The sequence below is a fragment of the Bos javanicus genome, chromosome 9, assembly GCF_032452875.1.
Source record: "Bos javanicus breed banteng chromosome 9, ARS-OSU_banteng_1.0, whole genome shotgun sequence".
In the NCBI taxonomy this organism is placed as follows: Eukaryota; Metazoa; Chordata; class Mammalia; order Artiodactyla; family Bovidae; genus Bos; species Bos javanicus.
Window position 1 is genome coordinate 88,550,348 of NC_083876.1, and position 19,640 is coordinate 88,569,987.

General features: G+C 39.7%; 2 protein-coding genes across 4 annotated transcripts in view; one reads left to right on the forward strand and one right to left on the reverse strand.

The window, feature by feature from the left end:
* Nucleotides 1-10,812: 10,812 nt before the first annotated feature.
* Nucleotides 10,813-12,594, reverse strand: LOC133254376 (putative transmembrane protein INAFM2). Its single transcript, XM_061428650.1, has 3 exons — nucleotides 12,589-12,594; nucleotides 12,275-12,556; nucleotides 10,813-11,260 (listed from the first exon to the last, which is right to left on the reverse strand). The coding sequence occupies exons 1-3, from the start codon at nucleotides 12,592-12,594 to the stop codon at nucleotides 11,171-11,173; spliced, it is 378 nt and encodes a 125-aa protein (XP_061284634.1). The 3' UTR covers nucleotides 10,813-11,170.
* CCDC170 (coiled-coil domain containing 170) overlaps nucleotides 12,494-19,640 on the forward strand; it is a 94,890-nt gene continuing 87,743 nt past the window's right edge. For all 3 annotated transcript variants that reach the window (XM_061428326.1, XM_061428327.1, XM_061428328.1), the window contains exon 1: nucleotides 12,494-12,667. In XM_061428326.1, coding sequence (XP_061284310.1) covers nucleotides 12,593-12,667 — 75 coding nt within the window. In that variant the 5' untranslated portion in view covers nucleotides 12,494-12,592. The remainder of the gene's footprint in view (nucleotides 12,668-19,640) is intronic.

Sequence of the window (19,640 nt, forward strand, 5' to 3'; positions counted from 1 at the left end):
TTGTTAAGGTGTTTCCAGGAGTACCAGGAGCAGTTTGGGCATGGAGCTGTGTTTTCAACTGCCAGCTGAACAAGAGCAGTGCCAAGATGATCTGTTTTATGTATTTGCTTCCTTGTAAAATTTCACTGGAGTGAGGTGTGACACAGGAAAAAGAAGAGGAGCAGGATTACTGCGTGGGAAACCTTACCCTCAAAACTTATTTAGTGAATAAAGAGGCTTAGACAGAAACTATTTTGGCCCCAGGGCATTGGTGGGAGAGGGGCAGGGGAGGGGGGGAGCAGGTGGGCACAGCTAGTTGTGTTACAGATCTGACCCAGATAAAAAAATTCTCCCCCTCAAATAATTGTATCATTCCGTGTTTTCCTCTAACTATATCTATACTTAGAGTTTTTATTTGCCATTCAAATGGTTCATTTTGTACTTTTAAAAATGAAAATAAATTCATAATACATCTTCTTTCATAAATTTCTAATCTTCCCATCAAAATTCATCAGGATTACATATCTGTTTTTGTTTTCAAATATGAGACATTTTATAGGTAAGGTTATGCTGGCTATAACAGGTAAATACCCAAAGCTCAACAGCTTAACAAATGGGAAGTCCAATTAGCTGGAATGTGTGGCGGGGAGGTGATGGGGTGATCTGCTCTCTGCAGACATTCAGGGATCCAGGCTGATGGAGGTTCTACCTCGTTCAATTTGTGGTTTTGGAGCTCATTCAGATTTCAGGATTTAGCCAGAAGACAGAGGAAGAGAGAGCATACAGCATCACACAGGAAGTTTTAATGGACCAAACCTGAGAGTGATATACTTTACTTATGCCCACATCCCAAAGGCCAGAAATTCAAAGTTACACCTAACCAGGTTTGGTGAACAGCTAGCCTGTCCAGGACACATACATGATCACGATATAAAAACTGGAAAACATAAATCTGGGCCTTGTGTTTATGTTTTCATCTTGGGACAAATCAGCCTGAATTTATTGTCTGAGTGTTTGTGACTGTGTGTGAACACTGAGATGTGTGAGGACTGACTTAGAGAGTTTTGCTCACACGTATGTTACAAAATGGCTGAAGCCTGATGTGCTAAGGAATTGGGATAATTCTGACTTTTTCTCACTTTACCTTTCAGAGTTCTGGGAAGACTCACCTGCCTAGGGAAGTCTTTCCCAACCTACCATCAAATATGTTTATGCCTCCAGCCGTGAGGACATACCATGTTTGCAGTGTTGCTTGGTGACTAACTGTGGTTTGTGTTTTATGGTTTTTCTCTTTTCTGCAACTCATCGTTCCTTGTTAACCAGAAAGTCCTCAAGATTAGACTTACATACTTTTTATTCTTTTGAATTCACTGAATAGTCTGATCACCACTCTGTATCAAGAGCAGGTATTAAGTAATTGTGGCTAATTTACCAAATGAAATAAAGGCAGTTTAAACTCATAAATCAGTATTGCAGAACCACCTCAAGAGACATCTGTCTTTGAAAAGGCTGAGGAGTTCATTTCTTTAAAAAATGGTTAGGCAAAGACTCAACTTCCTGTAACTTGCTTCCTTCTCTTTCTCTTCTATTAGAGGGGGTTTTATAGACCAAGGAAGTTTACGACTCACAATGCAAGCTTATAAAGAGGGTATTTTAATTGAGGTCAAATCTGTGAATCAGCAGAAGATTATAATCTCTTTCCAAAAATTAGACTCATTTATTTTTATGATGTTGTTGAGAAAAGTAGATGATAACTTTATATGTATGCATAAGATTGGCTAAATCGAATTGGTAATAAAATCTAGCCTGGTCTGAATCAGAAAAATCATTGAAATGTTTTTGAATACTTTTGAGAAAACCTCAGCAGGAAGTTAGAATCGATACTGAAGGCCCAGAGCGTAAAAGGAACAGCCTTCCCACTCTACTTTTATAAACTTTTTATTAGCAAGAATTATTTGTTGCTTTTTGAAAGAAAGTTGGCATCATTTTAAAAGAAACCCAAAGCATGTCTAAAATGGGGTCAGGAAAATCCCACACTCCCCCACCCAAAGCCATAAGATTTTCCAAAATAATAAAGACATTTTAAAGATCCAGAAGAAGCTGGGGTTTTGCTTAATTTAGAAGCCACATTTGCTTTTGAAGGTCAATTTTTTTTTTCATGGAACATTTGTTTGGTAAATTATCATAATTTTTGATGGAATATTTAACATTGGTGCTTCAAGAACTTCAACACATGGGAGCAAAAACTCCCAAAGTACTGCATTCATATTTTCATAGCTGTCTTGGAGTGTGTAAGCCTTAGTCACTCAGTCATGTCCAACTCTTGGGACCCCATAGACTGTAGCCCGCCAGGCTCCTCTGTCCATGGAATTCTCCAGGCGAGAATACTAGAGTGGATTGCCATTTCCTTCTCCAGAGGATCTTCCCAACCCGGGAATCGAACTCGGGTCTCCTGCACTGCAGGCAGATTCTTTAACAACTGACCTATGAGGGAAGCCTCAGAGTGACCCTGACTAAACAGAACTGTGACAACAGGGTTCTGTTGTGTTCAGCACCCGACAGGTCCTATGGATGAATGATGGTCCTGAGAGAAGGCCAGGTCTCTGGGAGGTACTTGGTGTCCATAGGTTTGTAGGTGGTGAGGGAGGTTAGACTCTTGAACTCTAAAACCTTGAAAACCTATTTATTTAGATGAGAAATAAAGCCATCAAATGGGCATGACATTTGGGGTTCACTGTCTTCCCCTGAGCTTCTGTGGGATTATTAATAACCTCTCTTGTGGTTACCATGTTCTTTATATCTGTTACTATTTTCAGTTAAGTTACAGTCTGTCTTGGCTGGGAAAATAGTGTCCTTATAAGGGGTTTTGCGTATCTCTGCTTTGGTTTAATCACATGAGGCTAATTGATTTTTTAAAAATTGAACTATAATTAGTATGCAGTAACATTATATAAGTTACAGGTGTACAATATAGTGAGTCACAATTTTTAAAGCTTAGACTCCATTTATGAAGCCCTGGTGGCTCAGATGGTAAAGACTCCACCTGCAATGCCAGAGACCTTGGTTCAATCCCTGGGTTGGGAAGATTTTCTGGAATGGGAAATGGTAACCCGTTCTAGTATTCTCGCCTGGAGAATTCTATGGACAGAGGAGTCTGGCCGGCTGGGACAGTCGATGGGGTCGCAAAGAGTCGCATACAACGGAGTGACTAACACTTTCACTTCACCTTTCAGTCCACTTGAAGTCTGGCTAAATTCCCTGTGTTGAACAATTATAACCTTGCAGCCTATTTTATACCTAATAACTTGTGCCTCTTAATCTCCTACCCTTCTTTTGTCCCTTCCCACTTCCCTCTCCCCACTGGGAACCACTAATTTGTTTCCTATATCTGTGAGTCTACCTCTTTTTTTGTTATATTCACTAGTTTGTTGTGTTTTTTAGATTCCACATATAAATGATATTACATAGTATTTGTCTTTTTCTGACTTATTTCACGTAGCATCATGGCCCCCAAGTTCATCCATGTTGCCACAAATGGCAAAATTTCAGTCTTTTTTTTATGATTGAGTAGTATTCCATTGTATAAATAAATATATATAAACATACAAAATTTGTATATATTTATATGCACACATATATATAAACTTGGAGAAGGCAATGGCACCCCACTCCAGTACTCTTGCTGGAAAATCCCATGGATGGAGGAGCCTGGAAGGCTGCAGTCCACAGGGTCGCTAAGAGTCGAACACGACTGAGCGACTTCACTTTCACTTTTCACTTTCATGCATTGGAGAAGGAAATGGCAACCCACTCCAGTGTTCTTGCCTGGAGAGTCCCAGGGACTCTGGTGGGCTGCTGTCTATGGGGTTGCACAGAGTCAGACACGACTGAAGCAACTTAGCAGCAGCAGCAGCATATATAAACTTTATATATATGACATCTTCTTTATCCATTCATCTGTTGATGGACATTTTGATTGCTTCCATATCTTGAGGTCAATTGATTTCTAAGTTCTTAGAAATGAGGTGCCTCTGTTGTTTCTACCTACAACCCCTTTCTAAAATTCATATTTTCCAAAAGAAATGAAAATGCTTTAAGAATATATTCTTATATGCTGAGTAGTGGGAAAAAAAATTAAGCCTATGGTCTTCCAAAGTTCTGAGTAATTTAGCGGAAGTGTAAACCCTTTGCTTTTCCAGTCCTTTTTTGCAGTGGCTTGTGGGGGAATGTTCTTATCTGTATTTTAGAAAAATAATGCTAAGAGCTAACAGTTATTTTGTACTTTGTCCCAGGTTCTATACTAGGTACTTTGTTGTTCATTCGCTAAGTCATGTTGGACTCTTTGCAACCCCGTGGACTGCAGCACACCAGGCTTCCCTGTCCATCACTATCTCCCAGAGTTTGCTCAAATTCATGTCCATTGAATCGGTCATGTTATCTAACCATGTATTAACTTATGTAATCCTTGCAACAACTCCATGGATTAAGAACTTATTATTACCCCTATAATACAGATGAGGAAGTAAGCCCAAGGAGGTAGAGGAATTTGCCCAAGTTCAAAACAAAGCTCGAAGTGGCAGAGCCAGAATTTTATCCTAGGCAGATTTATTCCAGGGTCTGTCCATTCACCCCTGTTTGAAAGCCTCCAAGGCCAGAGATAAATTCAAGGACTTTTGGTACTTTTTAAAAAAAGGACAAGATTTCTCACACAAGTTTATACTTTACTGGTGCTTTCTTCCCCGTATATATGAAAAGAACTAGATCTCATTTATAATCTGATTTCAATCAAAGATGTATCTACTGATTGCCAATTTCGTTAAAGCAAGAAAAATGCTTGACCCTACAGAGCTTCACTGGGTAATCAGTCTGCTACTTCCAGCTACCAAGAAGGAGGGCTGTTTTTATCTGAGAAAAATCTGCCAGCTGTATGTAGATTAAAAAATTTTTTAGCACTATATCTAACAAATTTTAAAAGCAATATATCTAACTGAAGTGATTACAGCAGCGATACTCTTTCAGCATCATAAATCTCTCTTTTAGAGATTACATTGCTGTGTAACTACCAGAAATATTTTCATAAACACCATTGCTTTTGCTTCAAAGAATTTCATAATCTCTTTGATGCTTTCATGCACAGTAAATTTTTATCCCTGCATTATTTTATTGGTAACACCCATTTTATTTTTAAAATCATACCAAATAAACGCAGAACAAATGCACTTAAAAGTTATCATTTTTTGAAGCAACATTTGGCCTGCTTTTTAGAAGACGTGATAAGTGCTGCAAATATTTGAACTCATTTTTATTCTTTGTTTCACTTTTTCATCCCCAAAGAGTTTAAAATATAAGTAGACTAAAAAATATATGAGAGAAAAAAATAACAAGGATTCACAGGTTTTTTTTTTCATCATGTCATCATGTGTGATAAATTTTGAAAACTTTATACCTATAGAGTATTATGGAAAATCTATTTTTACTTCAGATGAATAATTTTTTAACAAGAATATATTATTAAAAAATTCATATTACATGGTCATGTAACTGAATTGGCAGAAAGTACATTTGACTTATCCTATTTAATTATTGCATTATTAAATATAAATTATTTAATGACAGTTGTCATAATGAAAATGTAGATTTTAATCAAAAACTACAAGATACCATTCAAAAACAAACAGCAGATGATATAAACTGCAGTGTGAGTGTCAAATTTAATCAGTGATCAATTCAGTGGAATTCAGTTTGTTTTTCACAGTAGTTATATTCTATAAAGTCATTTTAAACATTGAATTAGCAAATACTGATCCACTGCTCCCAGGGAAAATATAGGCTTAGGTTTCCATGAGTATTTCGTCACAGCATTTTCATTAACTGATCAATATATGACCTTGTTTTGCATGCATTTCTGCTTAGAGACACTTTAATATATATTGTTGAATCATTACATTGAACTCATGGCCAACAGCTTTGGGTAACTCTGTAGTTCATGTCTAAATGAAGCTTATCTAAAATGCTGTTTTCTCTGTGAGGCACGTCACAGCCTTATCGGCTTAAGAACACTAAAAAGCACTTCAGCACTATGTCTGGAAGCCATTTAAAATAGCAAAGTCACACATATACACGTACACAAAGCACAAAAATGCAACAACAAAAAAAAACTGGAACTAAATAGATCACAAAAATAACACTTATTTACAGTCTGAGGGCTGAAACAAGAAGACAGAGCATAGCCTTACCATTAATTCAAATATTTCACCACTCTGTGCATGTCTGTCAATGACTGAGAAAGCTCCATGTGTATTGATTTTTGGGTTGTGAATAAATTTCAGTATATAGGTGAATTTGCAGATATGGAATCTACAAATAGGACTGACTGTATTTGTAAAACTTAAATATACAGCTGATCAGTGTGTCAGAAAACAAGCTTCTTATTTAGAAACCCAAGCTGTTTTAGGTATTATTCACTTATCAAAGTTCTCCTTCATAGATCAAAGTAGCTAGTACATATCTAACCCTTTAAAAGGACATTTTACTTCTATCAGTTGAAATAACTCTCATAATAAATGTACAAAACACCCATCTTCAAAAAATTTTAAAGTGTGATAAAAATACAAAGATCTTTCCAAATAGCATAAATGTCTCTGCTTCGAAGAGTACCCCTTAAAATGTGTTGCCCTTGAGCAGTGTACAGCCTGATCAACCATATACAGCAGCCTTAACTGTAGGTAGGTTGCACAGGAGAAACACAGTGGACAGAGTGGATGAGTTCAACTTTTGAGAAATGCTGGCTGTTAGATAATATCTATTACAAAGAGTAGCAAACTTGGAGACAGAGAGACCTCACTTGAAACACCTGTACTGCCAATTATTTTTTAAGCCGATTTTATTCATTTATTTTAAAATTTTTATTTATTTATTTGGCTGTGCTGGGTCTTGGTTGCTGCCTGTGGGCTTTTCTCTAATTACGGCAAGCAGGAGCTGCTCTCTAGTTGCGGGGCTTTGGCTTCTGATTGCAGTGGCTTCTCTTGTTGCAGAGCACAGGCTCTAGGGCAAGTGGGCTCAGGAGTTGCAGCTCCTGGATTCTAGAGCACAGGCTCAACAGCTGTGGGGCACACGCTTTGCTGCCCACCACATGTAGTAGGTTCAGGAATTGAACCAATGTCTCCTGCATTGGCAGGTGGATTCTTTCCCACTGAGCCCCAGGGAGGCTCTGTACTGACATTTATGTTGTGAGCAAGCTCTGTCTCTGAGCTTTAGTTTCTACACCTGTAACAAGAGGACAATAATACCCAGAGAAGTTGATTTGAGGAGGAAAAATAATAAACCTATGAAAAGTATAAAAAAAAAGTATAAAAAAAAAAGAAATCAAACATTTAAATATGAAAAACCGAAGGGAACTGGGTGGACGTTAAGAACTCTTCCTCGAGTCCTGTAAACAGTGGGATTTCCTTGAAGTTTTACAACAAGGGAATCATCAGATTGCAGTTAAAAAAAAAAAAAAAGTATTTCTTGTGTTGGCTTGAAAATGGATTAGAAGCAGACTGGTTGGTATAAAAGCCCAGATTAAAAAAAACACCACCCCCCCCCCCAGAATAAAAGCTCCTTAAAACCCAGTCTAAGACAATCGATAACAAGAAAGGAGAAAGGAGAAAGACTGAAGAGTTATATCTAAAACTGCATTGTGCAGTTGAAGATGTGATCCTTTCTGGAACCCCTTTTCTTAGCTGAGATCTCCCTTTCCCCCCAACAGTTGCTTTGTCAGCTGTGAAATCCTGTCCATTTTGCTGGAGACTTGACCTCCTGCTAATGGATAGCTGACTTGAGACTGGATCTGGGGATAGGGCAGGGGGAGGAGGTAACAGGTACAAAGAGCCAGTCCCCTGGCATCAAAGTGGGAAGTTAGTTTCCAGGCTCAGCTACGTGCTTGAGTAGCTTGTTCTCTTCTATCCTGTTTTCTTTGCCTCCTTGTCCTAGGAGCCCTCCTAAGTAAACCACTTTCTTAAGAATCCTGACTCCTAACTCTTTCTGAAACACTAACGCCAAAGGTGAAAGACCTTACGAAAAGACCCATAGCTGCAAAGGGAATGTGGAGGAGAGAGCAAAAGAGGGCCTTAGGCTCTTGCTTCATCTCAGACTTCATAAATCCTTCTGACTGGTTGACACTTTTCCTATAAAGAGACGCATGATGAGATGGTTCTTCTGACGATCTGCCAGTAAGTTCATTCTCCCCTTGGGGTAGAAAAATATTAACATTGATCGCCTGATTAATCCCTCCAAATTTTTCCTGAAATATTAAACTCTTTTAAACTTGCAACTTTACAACTGAAAAATTGCTTCAGTAAGGCCTTGGAGGATGGCATTATGTACAGTGAATCTTTTTGATTAGTTGAAAAACTACAGATTAAAATTGAATTATCAATAAAATATGTTGAATTTAACGTCAAATGAAAATCACGTGAGTCTGGAAAATATATATTTATCATTGGTGTTTTCCAGAACCTTCTTTTTACCTGGCTAAAATATTTTTTAAATCACTTTAAGTTTTGAATAAGGATTTTACTTTTTTATTAAAAAGAGCAGTCTGTCATTGGTTTTAATGCTGAAACCAAAGGTCCTTGAATTGGTTGTTTTTTATAAAGTGAGCTCTCAGTAGTTTCTAAGCTTAGCCTATCATAAAGTTATAAAATGGATCACATTTATTTTAGGTAAAAAATATGTTGGAAACAGTTTTAAGTATTAGGAAAAGAAAACAGACTTTAAAAATAAATGGTATGAAACTTTGTAAAGATCTTTGGAAGTGACAGTGAGAGAGTGTTTTCAGACTAGAACAAATAAGGGACAGGGATTTGCTTCAGGATGAATTAGTAAAATGATAAACATTCCTAAAGAAGGACTAATTATATGTATACATATAGCTGATTCACTTTGCTGTATAGTAGAAATTAACACATTGTAAAGCAATTATACTCCAATAAAAATTAATTTTTAAAAGGACTAATTATTAGAGAGATAAAATAGAAATCAGCAAAACAACTGAAACAAGTCTAAGAAAGGACCGAGAATGGTTGAAAAAACCTTTAAATGTGGTCACTTGAAGGATAAACGTATTAGATTTTGGTGGTCTGTCTTTCACCAAGGCATCTATCTTGTATTGGATATCTAAAGCAGTTTGCAGCATTTGGCAACATTTCATTCAGCCGTTGAGGAAAATATTTAAATCAAACATATCCTTTGAAAAAAAATCTTTAGACAAATAAAATGTTATAGGAGTGTTTTCTGGACAGGTTTCTAAACACATTGAAAGTCCCCAAAGTCATCTTATTATAGATTTTTCCTATGAGAAGCTTGTATATTTGCAAGACAAACAAGCAAACAAACATAAAAAGAAACCAGAGAAATAAACTTCCAAAACCCCAAGAGAGTTCCAAAATAAAAGCCCAAGTGCCAGAGATACAGATCTTAATGTCTTCCCAGAGCTACTGATGAGGCATTTCAATCTTGTCTCAGATATCATGTTTATTGAATGTCTGTCTCAGCATGCCAGGTTTCTAAACATATTTCAAGATAGTAACATGATAGAAGAATGAGGTGGAAATTCTGCTTTAAGCTGGACATGCCCAGGGCTTCCCGTTCCCAAACTGCAAAATATTTGTTTGCCTACCCCTATCAGCACCTCAGGCTAAATATGTCCTAAACTGAACTCTCTTTCCTCCTCCTTCTGCTTTATCTCCTCACTGCCTTTCAGGCCTCACTGGGCTTTCAGCCTGGCTGGTAACCTCAGATTCCAGTGGCTTCCACCTCCAAATCTCCCCACCCCTCATCACCACTCCCAGCCCATCAGTCTCAGCTCTCACCTGGCCTGTGACAGCCCCTCCTGTAGGCCTCCCCGACTCCCCTCTAGATCCTCCTACATATCCCACCTACAGTTGCCCTTTGGTTGCAGCCTTAACATTGTCCTTGACCTAAACAACTGAATACAAAATAGATAAGTAACTAAGGACCTACTAAATAGCACAGGGAACTAAACGTAATCAACTTCATGGAAAAGAAACTGAAAAAGTGTATACATATAAAACTGAAGCACTTTGTTGTCCACCAGAAACTAATACATTGTAAATCAACTCTTGCTAAAAACTTGGTCCCTAGTGGAATGGTTTCTATACACTAGCCTGGCATCTAATTAGGAACTTCCCTTTTCTATAAAAAAGCAGTTATATGAAGTAGACTAGTTCAAACTGGGGGCAGCTGCCTGCACTGTTGTCATGATAAAGAAAAACAGAAGTCTGTACTAAGACATTATACACTGTAATATGTTGCCCACACATGCAATTTTGTGAGAAATCTGGGCAGGAATATTTTTTACATCCCTCCCTTGCTTAAACTATCATCAAACCCAGAGTTCCCCCCACTGCCAGCCTGCGTCTTCTATCACCATAGTAACAGCTTGTCCCAAACTGTAGTCTCTTCCAGGGTCCAGCTCAGACCTACATCCAGTCTTGAGTCCTTCTTTCAATTCTCAAAGGACCATCATCAGGTATTGCCTTGAAGAATCACTTGGTTCATGTCTTGACATCCCATGAAGTTTGAAGGCATCCAGGTGGGGGTCAAGCCAGGCACTTTTCTGCTCCCACTTACCATGAAAGTAAATTTTTTTCCGCATGGAGAAAAATCTGTTTAACACTGATTCAAATTTTTACTTTATTTTCCCCCAGCTTCATCAAGATATAATTGACAAAACTGTAAGATAAAGTGTGCACAGTGATGACCTGATGTAAGTATACGTTGTAAAAGGATTTCTCCCATCCTTCTAATTAACACATTCATCACCAATACTGATTTTTTAAAATAAATTTATTTTGTATTGGGGCATAGCTGATGAACAATGTTGTGGTAGTTTCTGGTGAACAGCCAAGGGACTCAGCCACATATATACATGTATCCATTCTTCCCCTAGCACCCCCTCCCATCCAGGCTGCCACATGACATTGAGCAGAGTTCTATGTGCTGCTATACAGTTGGTTCTTGGTGACCAACACTGATTTTTAAAGACTGTGTAAATTCATATCTTCTGGTGTGATGAAGAAGAGTTACAAGTTTGACCAGAGTGACCAGATAGACTTTATGAAATTGAACTCTGCAACAATTAGATGTAAATAGAGAAGGGACTTTCTCAGCTCCTCTTCCAGTTGCCTTAAGGTTGTGTCAGCTTTTGTGTTTCCTCGGGCAGTGTCATTTCACTGAAAATTTGACACGTGTGTAGTAATTGTACTGCCAGGAACAACTGCAATTGAAAAGAATGTTTATTACAAACTATTCCATTAAGAGGAGATTTCTGACAGCTTTAGTTTCCATTAAAGAATTTTTTTTTTTTTTTTTTTTAATGCTGCTTCCAGTGAAAGCATTGTGGTCATTCTGGATTGGACAGGTGACGATTATTACTATAAAATCAAAAGACATCATCTGAGGCCAAGAAGTCCTCAGAGATAATAATGAATGCATGTAGGATGGTGGAATGGAATCCAAGAAGAGTTGCCATATCTTTGATTTCATTTAATTTTAGAAGAGCACACAGGGAGTTCTACCAAGGGCCTTCAAGTGGGATGAATGTGGGTTTCAGTTTGAGGTTCTGCTATAAACAGTGGGACCTAAGGCAGGTGACTCCCCTTCTCTGTGCTTTAAAGTCTGGGGTCTCATCTTCATTCCGCCACTGACCAGCTGTATACACTCTTGGACAATTTATTTCATTTCCCTGTGATTGTTTCCTCAGCTTAAAAATGGATTATTCTAATATCCACTTCATAATCTTGTTTTTACTAATGAGATCATAGTTGGAAAGCACTTAGAACAGCTCTTGAGAGAACACGTGTAAATGTTTTATAACTAGAAGCTGTGGCTGTTACCAACACTAGTCTTACTATTATTTATATTTCCCTGCAGGGTTGTTGAGAAGGTTAAATGAAAGAACTGGTCACCAGGACAGACTACATGATTTGCAGGTCCCAGTACAAAAGGCAAATGTAGGGCCCTCTGTTCAAAAATCACTAAGAATTTCAAGAGTGGAGTTAAAACAAGCCTCGGGCCCTTCTGTGCAACTGCACGGGTTGCACACCCAGCTGGCGGCGGCTGGGCGCTGGAAGCAGCAGAAGCGCTGGCACACAGTGGGCGCTAAATAAATGCTCATGCACCTTCATGACAACCCACGGTTATCACTGACCCCCCTCGCTGTCACTTGTCCCTGACCCGAGGACAAGACCCGGAACTGCGCCCGCGGTGGAGCCCGGCGGTGAGGACCGACCTCCGGCCCCGCCGTCCCCAGTCGCTCAGGCCCGGCCGAGCCTCCGCCTGGCGGGATGCGGCCGCTCGGCCGCCGCGCCGCACCGCCCCCCGGGACAACTTCAGGAGGATCAGGGTCTGCCCGGCGCCCCCCGGGCTCGTCTCGGGGGCCCGGACGCCTCGCAGCCCGGCCGAGGACTCCGGGTCCCGCGGGCGCCGCCAGCGTCCAGGGCCCCGCTGGCCCGCCGCAGTGTTTACCGGTTGCCCGAGGAGACGCGCCCGCGCGCCCCGCCGGCTCCCGCGACTGCCGGTTTGAGCGCGCCGCGGGACCCCGGCCGCCATGAGCTCCTCCAGCCCGCGGCGCCCGCCGCCCACTGGCCCCGCCGTCTTCGGCGCCTCGTCGCCCGCGCCCGAGGTACCGTCGCAGCCCGCGGGCGCGCGCCGGGGCGGCGCCGGCGGTCGGTCCCCTCCCGGGAGAGCCCCGGGGAGGCTCGGCCCGGGCTGCGCGCGACGCTCCTCGCCGGCGAACTCTCCTCTCCGTAGTCCGGGTGGATCGTGGTGGGAACGTCTCCGCGTCGGAGAGGGACTTGGTATTGCCAGCGGCCGGCGAATTTGAGGACGTGAGGGGGCAGGTCGTGAGTTTGTGAAATGCGGCTGAACTTGAGGTTGTACCAGTTCGCGTCTCTTGGTCATCGATTCGGGTGACATTCTCAAAGCGGTGTGTCTGGCTCCTGTAGACCCTCCCCGAACCCCCGCCCCTGGAGCCAAGAATTCTTGCTTTTATCTTAAACTTCTTAGCTACTGAGAGACGTGGTTCAGAGCAGTTTCTTCAAAAACCTGAGGTGGTAAGGTTAATAATAAATAATACATACAGTCTTGAGGGAAGTCGCTGCTCTTTTCGTTGCTAATCATTTCAGAAACGGTCATTCCGTTGTCGGATCCATTTACTCGTCTACTCCCAGGTAGTACTTGGGCATCGCGGACTTGCAGGCTCAGCCTGGGTTAAGTGTCCCCTTCTGGACCCCGCGCAGGGGCCCACCAGGCAGAGCGTTTGTCAGAGGTTCCCCACGAGGGGGGAGCTCTGTTCAGTCGAACTGCTTGCTGACCCCAGAGGTGTACTCAGCTCAGCTGACCACAAAAATCCCTGGGGCACGCTCTTAATTCAAAACTTGGGCTGGATTCTCCAACAAGTTGTAGGGAATTCTAACATTCAGCAGCTTTGATGGCTGCCTTTACATCTGACCGGATAGTGCCTTCCTTCTATTTAGATTTTTTTGATTCTTGATGTATTTGTGGAAAACTAGTGCCATCTTGTACAAATAAAATTAGTTTTTCTTCCACTAGAAAATTTACATATTTTGTCCCTATCTTGTATCCTTTGTGCATTAAGAATATTAGCCCATGCATAAATACGTAGAGTTTTTGTACTGCTTATATTTGTTTGAGGGAACAAATTGAAAGTAAATGACAGACCTCATGGCCCTTCATCCCTAAAAAAATACTCTGGTGTGTGTCTCCTATGGAGAAGGCAATGGCACCCCACTCCAGTACTCTTGCCTGGCAAATCCCATGGGCGGAGGAGCCTGGTAGGCTGCAGTCCATGGGGTCGCTACGAGTGGGGCACAACTGAGTGACTTCACTTTCACTTTTCACTTTCCTGCATTGGAGAAGGAAATGGCAACCCACTCTAGTATTCTTGCCTGGAGAATCCCAGGGACAGAGGAACCTAGTGGGCTGCCGTCTATGGGGTCGCACAGAGTCGGACACAACTGAAGCGACTTAGCAGCAGTAGCAGCAGTGTATCTCCTAAGAACAAGGGAATTTTCTAACCAAAACACAATGATCAAATTCAGTGTGTTTAACATCCTTATAATATTACCTAACGTCCACTATCTGCTATTTTGCCAGTTGTCCCAATAATGCCATTTACTGCATTTTTTTTTTTTTTTCATTTCAGGATCACACATTGAATTTAGCTGTGTCTTTAGTCTCTGTAAACCTGGAACAGTTCCTCGGTCTTTCTTTGTCTTCAGTGATATTTTTGCAGAATCTTGTTCAGTAAAATAGGTTTATCAGATTGTTCTTCATGATGAGATTTTTGGTAGGAATACTATCTAAGTGATGTGTCTCAGTTCATCAGAGTAGGAGGTTCATGATGTCGGTTTGTCCCACTATTGGTGATGTTCCTAATTGGTGGTATCTGCCCATTTTCTACTGTAAAGGTGGAAAAATAATTACGTTTTAGTAATAAATAAATGATCATATTGAATAATCCTACTGATTAATACTGAGATTTTTAGGGTAAATTTTGCCACCTTATCATAAAGGAAAATATCCACCAAGACCAAGACTTTTTAAAAAATTATTTTTGGCTGCTCTGGGGCTTCATTGTTGTTCTCGGGCTTTCTGTAGTTTTGGAGAGCCAGACTACTTTCAAGTCTTGGCGCATGGGCTTCTCATCGAGGTGACCTCTTGTTGCGGTTCCTGGGCTCTAGGAGAGCAAGCTCAGCAATTGTGACTCACAGGCTTAGTTGCCTGTGGCATGTGGGATCTTCCGGAACTAGGGATTGAACTGGTGTCCCCTGAATTGCAAGGCAGATTCTTAACCACAAGACCACTGGGGAAGCCCCCAAGTCCAAGACTTTAATTGACCCAAAAGGCCTAAATTTTATTGAGAAGCAAAATGCTAGCATTTACTGTAATTACTTTTTCAGCTTCCAAAATACTTATCTGAGACAACCTTATAACTCAGATAGGCAGGGCAGGAATTTCCCATTATACACAAGATACAGCTTGTTCAGTTAGCAAATAATGGAACAGGAACTTAAATACCTTTCTTTTGAAAGTTTAGTGCTTTTCCTGCCATACCATTATGCACTGAAAAACAGATTAAAATACTAAGTGGGGATAATAACCAAGTGTCTGAGGAAGTAGAATACTGCAGGGACTGGAAGTATTAGCTATGAGTTCAGGCAGTCCTGATTACACCACTTAACTGTGACACTTTGAGCAAAAAAATGACAGTGTCTCAGAACTTAGTTTCTTCATCTGCAACATGGGATCATAAAGCTTATGACATAGCGTGGTTTGGAGATTCACTGTCAATATATGGAACGCTGCCAATGGAGTGACTGAATACATCACGGTTGGGAATTTGAACAAGTTTCTTTCCTCTTGGTGAAACAAGAGTTAGTTAGAATAGCTGCCCGATGGAGTTGTTATGAGAAGCAAAGGTAAATAGCAACACGGCCTATCAGCAGCTATAGTTCTTCAAAGCAAAGAGGACTTAAACTGGTCATGTATAATTATGAAAGAAGTAAAGTCAGTTTTTCTTTATTTCCCCACCATTTCAAACATTTAAAAAATTATGGTAAAATACACATAACATAAAATTAACTGTCTTAGCAAAATTTAAGTGTACAGTTCAGTGGCCCTAAGGACAGTTGTTTTATTGTACAACTATCATCACCGTCTGTCTCTGAAACTCTTTTCATCTTTCGAACTGAAATTCTGTGCACACTCAGCAGTAACTCCCCGTGCCCTCCTCTCCCCAGCTCCTGGTAACCACCATTCTTCTTCTGTTTCTGAATTTGACTGCTCTGGGCACCTTGCGTAAGTGGAATCATACCGTATTCATCCTTTTGTGACTGGTTTGTTTCACTTAGCATAATACCCTTGACGTTCATCCATTCATCCACATTGTATTATTAATAATACGTGCATTAGAACTTCTTCCCGTTTGAAGGCAGAATGATATTCCATTGCATGTATATGTCATGTTTTGCTTATCCATTCATCTGTACAGAGACACTTGGACTATTTTATTGTGAATAATGCTCTGGGTACACAACACATCTTCAGGATCTTGCTTTCAGTTATTTTGGGTATAAGAATTGTAATTGCTGGATTATGTAGCATTTCAATTTTCAATTTTTTATAACTTTTTTTCTTTTAAATATTTATCTATTTGGCTGCACTGGGTCTCAGTTGTACGTTTCAGGATCTTTAGTTGTGGCATGCAAACTCTTAGTTGTGGCCTTGGAATCTAGTTCCCTGACCAGGGATCGCACCTGGGCCCTCTGCATTGGGAGTGCGAGTCTTAGCCACTAGACCACCACCAAAATCCCCAATTTTCAGTTTTTTTGAGGAACGGCCTTACTGTTTTCCATAGTAACTGCACCATTTTACATTCTTATCAGCAATGCACAGATGTTCCAATTTCTCTACATCCTTGTCCATGCTTGTATTTTCCCTTCTTTCCTTTTTCACTTCCTCATTCTCTCCTTCCTTCCCTCCCATCCTCCTTCCTTCCTTTTGCCCACTCTTTTTCTTTTTTTTTTTCGTATAGTCAGCTTAATGGGTATGAAGTAGGAACCATTTCCACTTTATTCCACCTCCTTTCTCTTTGATTTGTTCTGTTCTTTTTTTATTTTCTCTTCCTTTTAATCAAACTCAAGTTAAGAAAAGATCTGACTCTAATCATATGTCTTCATGTTTCTTAAGTCAGAAACCTTGGTATTCTAGGTATAAAGGAAAATAACCTGAAGCCTCCCACAAAGGTAAGAAGTGAGAGAGAAAGAAACAGAAAAACCAAAGTAAAAGAAAAAAGGATGACGAAAAGAAATATGAATATATCAGTAATTACAATAAGTATAAATGGATTAAATGCTCAGTTAACCAATAAAATTGTCAGATTGAATTTTTTAAAAAAAATTCAGGTATATGCTATTTATGAAACACATATTTAAACAAAAGTGTTTAATATGAAAAGATTGAAAGCAAGATATTTGAAAAGATTTTCCAGATACATAATAAGCACAGGAAACCTTATTGGATATGATAATATTATACAGTACTTTTAAAGCAAAAAAGCATTACTAGAGGTAAAGAAACTCACAATGATGATACAAATTATATCACTGCCACATAATAATAAAAATTCTTATTTATCAGAAAAAGTTGCAACAATTCTAAATGTATATGCATCTAATAAAATGGCCTCAAAATATATAAATCCAAAATAGAAGCAAAAACCTCTGAGGAGACATAGGTAAATCTTCACCTACAGTAGAACAGTTTTAATATACCTCTGTATGTATCTGAGAGACCCACCAGACAAAAATTTGGTAATGGAACTATTAAAAAACTAAAAATACAAAAATGGTTAAGTCATGAAGAAGAAGAAGAAAAGGATATTAAATATTAGGGCTATATATGGCTGTAGAAGTTAACCAGATGACTTTTTTTCTTTGCTCAAGGGAATAAATACCTTTAGACTATGAAACAATCAACTGGACAAAGTCCTAGAAAGTGTATTGGTAGAGATTAAACTAGATAAGTAATTAAATGTTTTTCCTTGTTTCAAATAAAAAAGAGCTTTATACAATTAAAAATTACTGATGACAATCTGATCATGAGTTCAGTTCAGTTCAGTCGCTCAGTTGTGTCCAACTCTTTTCAACCCCATGGACTGAATAGCACACCCCGGAGCTTGCTCAAACTCATGTCCATTGAGTCAGTGATGCCATCCACCCATCTCATCCTCTGTTGTCCCCTTCTCCTCCTGTCTTCAATCTTGCCCAGCATCAGGGTCTTTTCCACTGAGTCAGTTCTTCGCATCAGGTGGCCAAAGTATTGGAATTTCAGCTTCGGCATCAGTCCTTCCAATGAATATTCAGGACTGATTTCCTTTGGGATTGACTGGTTGGATCTCCTTGCAGTCCAAGGGACTCTCAAGAGTCTTCTCCAACACCACAGTTCAAAAGCATCAATTCTTCAGCACTCAGCCTTCTTTATAATCCAACTCTCACATCCATACATGACTACTGGAAAAACCATAGCTTTGCTTAGTCTAGCCTAGCCTAGCCTGATCTTTGTCAGCAAAGACATGTCTCTGCTTTTTAATATGCTGTGTAGGTTGGTCATAACTTTTCTTCAAAGCAGCAAGTGCCTTTTAATTTCATGGCTGCAGTCACTATGTTCAGTGATTTTGGACCCCCCCCCCCACCCCCAAAATAAAGTCTGTCACTGGTTCCACTGTTTCCCCATCTATTTGCCATGAAGTGATGGGACCAGATGCCACGATCTTAGTTTTCTGAATGTTGAGTTTTAAGCCAGCTTTTTCACGTTAGACAAACCCACCTTGAAGGATTTTCTGTTAAATAATTGGCCAATACTCTTCAAAAGTGTCAAGGTCACGATTGGCAGAGACTAAGGAGACAAGACAACTAAAAGCAATGTGAGAGTCTGGGTTGACCCCTGGACCAGAAAAAGGACATTATTAGAAAACTCGTGAAATTTGAATAAGATCTGATGTTTAGTTAATAGTATTATAGCAATGTTAATTTACTTGTTTTAACATGCCTTGGATATGTAGGTAGTTAACATTAGGGGAAGTTGGGTAAAAATGGTACACAGAATCTTTCTGTTCTAATCTTGCAACCTTTTTCTGGGTCTAAAATAACTTCAGAATAAAAAGTTAAAAAAATGAGTGACAAGCAGTTAATTCTTTGTATATCCAACTTTTAACTGCAACACTTAGTTTCTCTTCGTATCTAATTATTCTTGGACCACCTGGCTGAGGGGAAATGTTCAAATAACAGGTGAATAAAAGAACTTTTTGAACACCAAGCAGAGAGCATGATTGATTTTCCCTTCGTATTTCAAAAAGGTGGTGTGAATCTTTACTTTAAGTTGCCAAATGTGGTGTACAGGATATTTGAAACAATAGTGAGTGCTTCTTGGTTTGTACTTGAATTAAGTTGACTAATTATAAAGACTTACTTTTTCTGTGTTCAAGGACAATTTAAAAATTTAATTGAAAAAGGGAGTAACATTTGCTGTACTTGGAATTATTTATGCTAGGTTCTTTTCCCAAGATTTCTTTTTTCTTTGTTTCGCTTCCAATTTTTTTCCTTTGAAATTGGTGCTTTGGTGGCTTTGATCTAAGGCAGAGAAGTTCAAAGGCATTGCTGAGGTGGACCAGCAGCCCTATACTCTTTCTCTTATTGATACAGCACTGCTATTGATTGTGGCTTCTATCTCTACATGTTAGATAGTGCTTAAATAAAATATTTTAAATATTGCTAGTAAAAGGAAATGTATGAATTCTATTTCTGAGTAACTGAAATAACTTCCTTTTTGTTGACTAAATTTACTCTTATGCTGTCCCTCCTGACTCTTCCGCATTAGCTTTGTACTGAAATGTATTTTTCAGCATTTCTAGGTCATCATCATCTAATCTCATTGTCAGTGCAAAGGGGAACGATGTCAACCCTCGACTATAGTTGTCACATTTCCCATAAGTCTTTTCTGCTTCAGGGTAAATGAAATGGGTAGAGTGGAGAAGCAAAAAGGAAGTCTTAATGTTGAAATTTTGTAACTATTTG